General features: G+C 37.6%; 2 protein-coding genes across 2 annotated transcripts; both read right to left on the bottom strand.

The window, feature by feature from the left end:
- Window positions 1-602: 602 nt before the first annotated feature.
- On the bottom strand, window positions 603-1,535 carry LOC144639751 (melanocortin receptor 4-like). The gene has a single exon (XM_078499049.1). The coding sequence runs from the start codon at window positions 1,533-1,535 to the stop codon at window positions 603-605; it is 933 nt and encodes a 310-aa protein (XP_078355175.1).
- A 644-nt stretch (window positions 1,536-2,179) lies between these two features.
- Window positions 2,180-3,112, bottom strand: LOC144639750 (melanocortin receptor 4-like). The gene has a single exon (XM_078499048.1). It carries the CDS (start codon window positions 3,110-3,112, stop codon window positions 2,180-2,182), a length of 933 nt encoding a protein of 310 aa, XP_078355174.1.
- Between the last annotated feature and the right edge of the window lie 4,406 nt (window positions 3,113-7,518).

Below are 7,518 nucleotides of genomic sequence, written 5' to 3'. Positions count from 1 at the left end.
GCTAATATATTGGTGCGGTATTTCGCAGCATCCGAACAACAAGGAGATTTCCAGAAACTAGATAAATATTAATCGTCGTCGATCAGTCGCTTAATGATTAAGGCTTTTGCTGTGAACGTTTAGATAACCGCGCTAGACACATGGTATCCAGAGATCCGGATATGGAGCATTACTGTAATGGGTATTGAACTCATCTTGCCGCCTCCCCCCCCCCCCCCCCCCTCCAAAAAAAGAAAGAAAATGTGGTGAAGAATTTGTACATCGGTGCCTGCAAATGAAACATTTCTCTTATAAGTTCTCATATTTGGCATTCAGTCCACGAGGGTCCGATAAAAATGATCATCGAAAACGTAGCCTTTGACATTGCAGCCATAATCGTAATACTAATCAATGTTCAAGCTTTTTATGTTCCGGTGAGAAAAACCTGCCAGCCTCCTAAACGATAATAATAATAACACCCACTGCTGTGACAATTGGCATGCAAGCTCGATACCGTCGAGAAAGCTCAAATACATATGATTGACATGTCACTGCTCTCAGTCAATCACAAATTCCGCTCGAATGGATATTGATCAATGATATATCTTTTTTTTTACATAGTTTCAACCCCTCTGGGTGATGCAAAGTGTTTTCTTAACTATGACCTTCACAATTTCGCGAATCTCCCGATATCGCCAACAATAAACCATTGGGTTTAATGATGAGTTGAGGAGAACTAAGAATACCGATACTTCATAAGCTACCAGAAAGGAAATTCTAAATTTATCCACTATTAACAAAATTGTGCAGCATAAATGCGGAACATAACAAGTGAGGAAAACAATGTAAACAAACAAAGCGTTTATGGCCGACTTTTTTTGTCGAAGTAGTTCTATTGCTTGGCCATTTTGAACTTGGCATTGGCATTGCATTTTATTTTGATGATATTTTACTGTTTTGAAAAGGTAAATATACGCCACAGTTGTCACGAAGAGGCCAACACATACAAGGACTTCTGAAACCCGATCGTTGTTATTGGGAAGAAATATGTAGATGAAGGCAGCGGTGCCACTTGTTAGCCATATAGACATCAAGACAATAGTAATGCTTTTTGGAGTCACAAGCTCTTGATATCGAAGATGAAGACAAATTGCTAGGAGTCTATCCGCAGCAATGGCGGTCACGTTCAATAGCGATGCAGAAGCCAGAAAAAATATCGAAAAATGACATAAGGTGAAAACTGATGGACAAAACAAGTGAAGGTTATAGTCTCCACTGGCCGACATGTTTAACATCACTGCGATCGTTACACCAAACATTGGTTGCGCAAATAATCCCATTGCAAGATCAGCAGTTACAAGACTCAGGAACAATTTCTTTAAAGTAGCGGGTATCGATGAGGCTTTCCACAAGGCGCGAATAACAAGGAGATTTCCAAAAATTGCCACAACAGAAAAAGCCAAGATGAACACACACAGTGTTAGCATTAAAGTTTGATGATGAAGTAAAATTATTTTAAATTCCTCCAACTTAAGATTGCAGAATCTGGCAGTCATTGCAGAGCAAATGGTTTTTTCTTTGTTTGTTTCTTTGAAGCAACATAAATAACCTTAATATATTGGTGCGGTATTTCGCAGCATCCGAACAACAAGGAGATTTCCAGAAACTAGATAAATATTAATCGTCGTCGATCAGTCGCTTAATGATTAAGGCTTTTGCTGTGAACGTTTAGATAACCGCGCTAGACACATGGTATCCAGAGATCCGGATATGGGGCATTACTGTAATGGGTATTGAACTCATCTTGCCGCCCCCCCCCCCCTCCAAAAAAGAAAGAAAATGTGGTGAAGAATTTGTACATCGGTGCCTGCAAATGAAACATTTCTCTTATAAGTTCTCATATTTGGCATTCAGTCCACGAGGGTCCGATAAAAATGATCATCGAAAACGTAGCCTTTGACATTGCATCCATAATCGTAATACTAATCAATGTTCAAGCTTTTTATGTTCCGGTGAGAAAAACCTGCCAGCCTCCTAAACGATAATAATAATAACACCCACTGCTGTGACAATTGGCATGCAAGCTCGATACCGTCGAGAAAGCTCAAATACATATGATTGACATGTCACTGCTCTCAGTCAATCACAAATTCCGCTCGAATGGATATTGAGCAATGATATATCTTTTTTTTACATAGTTTCAACCCCTCTGGGTGATGCAAAGTGTTTTCTTAACTATGACCTTCACAATTTCGCGAATCTCCCGATATCGCCAACAATAAACCATTGGGTTTAATGATGAGTTGAGGAGAACTAAGAATACCGATACTTCATAAGCTACCAGAAAGGAAATTCTAAATTTATCCACTATTAACAAAATTGTGCAGCATAAATGCGGAACATAACAAGTGAGGAAAACAATGTAAACAAACAAAGCGTTTATAGCCGACTTTTTTTGTCGAAGTAGTTCTATTGCTTGGCCATTTTGAACTTGGCATTGGCATTGTATTTTATTTTGATGATATTTTACTGTTTTGAAAAGGTAAATATACGCCACAGTTGTCACGAAGAGGCCAACACATACAAGGACTTCTGAAACCCGATCGTTGTTATTGGGAAGAAATATGTAGATGAAGGCAACGGTGCCACTTGTTAGCCATATAGACATCAAGACAATAGTAATGCTTTTTGGAGTCACAAGCTCTTGATATCGAAGATGAAGACAAATTGCTAGGAGTCTATCCGCAGCAATGGCGGTCACGTTCAATAGCGATGCAGAAGCCAGAAAAAATATCGAAAAATGACATAAGGTGAAAACTGATGGACAAAACAAGTGAAGGTTATAGTCTCCACTGGCCGACATGTTTAACATCACTGCGATCGTTACACCAAACATTGGTTGCGCAAATAATCCCATTGCAAGATCAGCAGTTACAAGACTCAGGAACAATTTCTTTAAAGTAGCGGGTATCGATGAGGCTTTCCACAAGGCGCGAATAACAAGGAGATTTCCAAAAATTGCCACAACAGAAAAAGCCAAGATGAACACACACAGTGTTAGCATTAAAGTTTGATGATGAAGTAAAATTATTTTAAATTCCTCCAACTCAAGATTGCAGAATCTGGCAGTCATTGCAGAGCAAATGGTTTTTTCTTTGTTTGTTTTAAAATTATAGCCGGAGTCACGGGCTAGGTTTTTATTGTCACAAAAACCGTCAGTGAGCACATAAAAACCTTTTCTTTGCAATCTTTTATCTATATTTCTTTTCCTAAAATATAATTCACAGCAAGATAGTATGAAAGGGCTTTCATCAAAGGTCTTCGAATCTGTTTTCGGCTTGGTTTGAATTAAGACATTTTAAAAATGTTTGAATGCAAACAATGCTTCTTTTGTAATTAACAAAAGCTTCTTTTCAGTAATTGTCCTGCCAGAAGTAGAAATTAACATATTTTAAATTAAGAAGATTTTAAAGTTTTTCTTCTATTCACTTTTTAATAATGTAGCTCACTACGGACTCTTTGTTACAGCCCTCCACAGGTCATCTGGTTTCTCGCATTTATTATGAAAAAATACTTCGCTCCTATTAAAGGAAGACTCGAAAATCATCTTTATATTTCAAGATGGAATATGCCATAAAGCCACAACTTTTAACGGATTCCATGTCCTATTGTCTAAAGGTCTAAAGCAAATGAACCTTGTTAGCAGATGATTTATACGTACAAAAACAACACTAAAGTGTGAAACAAATTAAAAAGCGAGATTAAAATCACGCACCTTGTGGACTGTTCGCTAATTAAAAAACGTGTTAGACAAGTGGAGGCAACTTGGATGCTAACTGTTGGTCTAGACAGGAACAAGAGATGTGATAAGTAAACAAAATCGGTAAATTATCAGATCTGACACTAAGCTCTTCCAAATTCAATTGCAAGACATACGAAGGCTCATGGAGTGATGAGCTCAACGAATCTTTCATTAAAAAGCTAGAAAAAAAAACAACCTTAATACCGGTCTTGAAATTTGAAGATCGAGCTATGTACTTAAGTTCATTTAAAAGGTATCTGACAACAAAAAGGTATAGGCATTCCTTATCTAAGAGTTGCTCCAAGTGTATGGCATAAACGAAAGAAATGAAAATTCCTTAAGAATGGACATTTTTTTCAGTTATTTTCTCAGCCCGATGACAAAGCTGGTAAGTGCATGCCCCAACTTTGAATCTAAAAAAAAAATCGTTTTTATGCCGCTTGTTGCAGATTTTCCTTGTTTAAGTAGCCAAAAATAAACGCTTCCATTGATTCATCAATCTTTCAGTGCAGGACAAATAACTCCCTGCTAGTGATTTATTCACAAATATAGGAGTGCACGAAGGCGATTTATTTTCGTATAAATAAAGGTAGTTTCAATAAAATTTAAAACAAAACATTAATTTGTCATTCTTAACCTACCAAGGGTAAAAAATGTTCGTTGAAAAAATTATTTTTATAACGCTGCACTTGGCGTTGTGCGTAATTAAGCGTCATACATGCACGTTTTATAGCCGTCCCTGACATCAATTTGATCATTTTTTCGTTTAACGATCATGCATTGTGGTTGGTAACTCCTCTAAACCAAAACTTACTAACCTATTTAAACTACATGAATGCTCTCAGTGTCGATCTCACAATAAAAACATTTTGGGTGAAAAAATCAAAGAAATAGTTACGAAAGTGTGGCCGCTGGTCTAGAAAACCGGTAGTGCCTGAAAGGGTCTGATATTGTAACAAAATAGACTTCATGCATATTTCTCCAAAGTTTTATTTTGATTTTTGTCGAACCTTGTGAATCTTTTGAAGAAATTTGCACTGAATCATTATTTTTATACCGGAAAAAACATTACTTTAACGAGTGACATATCGCTATCCAGACCGGGGAGGAAAGTGCCCGCGCTGAATTTGAACGCTTATAACTTTTTAAAGATTCAACCAAACACTGCCAAACTTTGCGAGTTGATCTAAAATTTTATCTGGGAATAATTTGGTGGGATAGGTTGTTGTGTCAGAAAATTGACGTCACCATGGCAATGGCATTTTGACAGGCATATTTTCCCTAATTTGTAATTTTCGTGTTTCTATTAATGAAAAATAACTTTAATGTAATTATTTTCACCTTTTTACGGATTTTAAGCACCGTTTTTTTGATTTTGAGTACTTTGCAGTAATTTTGGGCGTTTTCTGAAGTTTTGGAAAAAAAATTGAAATCCAAGATCGCAGATCCAAGATGGCGGCTGTTTTGACATCATGATGTAATTGTCACGTCATCACGTCATCAGCCAACGTGACGTATACCAAAAGATAGATTTTTAGACATACTATATATCCTGTAAGTTTCATTGCGATTGCTTAAATATTCTGGAAGTTACGGGGGGAATTGCCCCCCCCCCCCGGTCTGAAAAGATCCAAAAAAGACCGGTCTGAATTTCACTGGCGAAAAATGCTATACGCATGCGCTGTGCAAAAAGTCATGTGACGGCTTTCCAGCCTTTTTATTGGCTTTTACCAAGGAAGGTGCTGTGATTTTTTACCTCTGTGAGAGATCGAAGATTGTTTTCTTCACGTTGTTAAATGTATCGCATTCTCCAGTTATTCTTGCATCCTGGGACCGATTAACAAATGCAGTTGGTTAATGCATTTCACTGTCAGTGGCGTTCAGGAATGAAGTATCGAGACGGAAAGTGAAGCAAAAAAGGTAGGTGAATTTCACGTTTTTTGCTTACAGTATTTTTCGTGCAGCACGGTACACGAAGTAAGTAAGTAAGTAAGTAAGTAAGTAAAAGTACATTTTCTAGGCTTTTTGTAGATATATAAATAAGCTTGTACCGAGTTGTTTTGTAAATGCGGATATATCCCAAAGTTGTTAAGAGACGTCCGACAAATTCAACAGCCACAGTTATCATGTTATTTTGGTCAGGAAGCGAAATGTAAATGGAGGCAGCAACGGCACTTATTAACCACAGAGACACCAGTGCAACCACAACACGTCTGGAGGTGACAAGCTCTTGATATCGTAGATGGAGTAAAATTGCCAGAACTCTGTCTACAGCAATTATGACAATGGTCAAGAACGATGCACAAGTGAGAAGATATATTGCGAAATAACACACAGTTAAAATGCTTGGACATGAGAAGTCAAAGTTGTAGTTTCCACTGGCTGCCCTACTCAACATCACTGCGATAATGATGCCAAACATTAGCTGTGCAAACAATCCAACAGCAAGATCAGAGACAGCAAGGCTCAGGAACAACTTCTTCAGTGTAGCGGGTAATGATGAGGTATTCAACAAGGCGCTTATAGCAATAACATTTCCAAGTGTTGCGACGAGAGAAAATGCCAGGTTAAAAACACAAACCATTAGCATGAAATGACCTTGAAACTGAACAAGTTTGGCAGTTTCTGCCAATTTATGATTGCAAAGAAGGTTGTCCATTTCCAGTTTAAAGCTTAAATCTTAAAATATCGTTTTCTTTCCTCGCGATAGCGTGTACTGGTTATTTAAGAAATAGAAAACATGTTCCGTGTTTCTATCGAGTTATAGAAACACGAGTGGAAGTTTGGGAGAACGAGAAATGCTGTGGGAACACGAGTCGATAGACGAGTGTTTCCACAGCTTTTTCGAGTTCTCCCAAACTTTCACGAGTGTTTCTATAACTCGATAGAAACACAGAAAACATGTTTTCTATTTCTTTTAGAAAACAGCACAAAGAAAATAACGCACATCAAAGTAATATTTAGCGCTTTCTTTAACATCAAAACGTAGATTCTCTTCACCTCGCGGTTTAACGTCATGAACATAATCAACCAATCATAGTAAGGGAGTCAATGAACAGAAATAAATCAACTGTTCAACATTCGCTTCCAGGCTAAAATTCACCGTTTTTTGGCCAAACAAACAAAGAAAACAGGCCCCAAAATTAATGTAATTATGAGAAATAACTAAGCCGATTGTTTAACTGAAGTCAAGCACTGGAAGGAGTCAAGAATTTGACAAGAATTGTGCTTTAATTTCGCTTCATCGACGTAACCGAATGGTTTGACGACTGACGCTGCCGATCGAGCGACTCGAACCTTGGAGGTGAAAGTGCATTATTTTTCTGTCAAAAGAAGTTTGACTCGGCATTTTGGACGAATATCTTGTCCTGTTAAGGAGCTGTGAATAATTCTGAAGTGCTGCAAAGCCTAGAATGGAGTGAAGTTGCGCCAATTGAATTCATATACTTCTTTGAAAGGTCAGCCGCTTCGATAATTTCTTTCACAGACTATTTTTGAATGTGTAGCGGGCTCTGTAAACATCTTACTCGCTTGTTTTCACGTGTGCAAATATTTGTTTAGTCATAACCTGGTTTTTGTCAGCTGTGACATTAAAATTTGACACAATTCTTAGTTGTTATTTTTGCATTGCTTATTTCAGCGCCGTGTCTACGACAACTGTCTGTGTCTCCATCGAGTTATAGAAACACAATTTTTAACCAATCAGCGCACGTATTTACTTTGTGCTATTTTCTAAA

Source organism: Oculina patagonica, unplaced genomic scaffold (genome assembly GCF_052425735.1).
Source record: "Oculina patagonica isolate OP01 unplaced genomic scaffold, crgOcupat unplaced127, whole genome shotgun sequence".
NCBI lineage: Eukaryota > Metazoa > Cnidaria > Anthozoa > Scleractinia > Oculinidae > Oculina > Oculina patagonica.
This window is presented reverse-complemented; position numbering and strand designations above follow the sequence as displayed.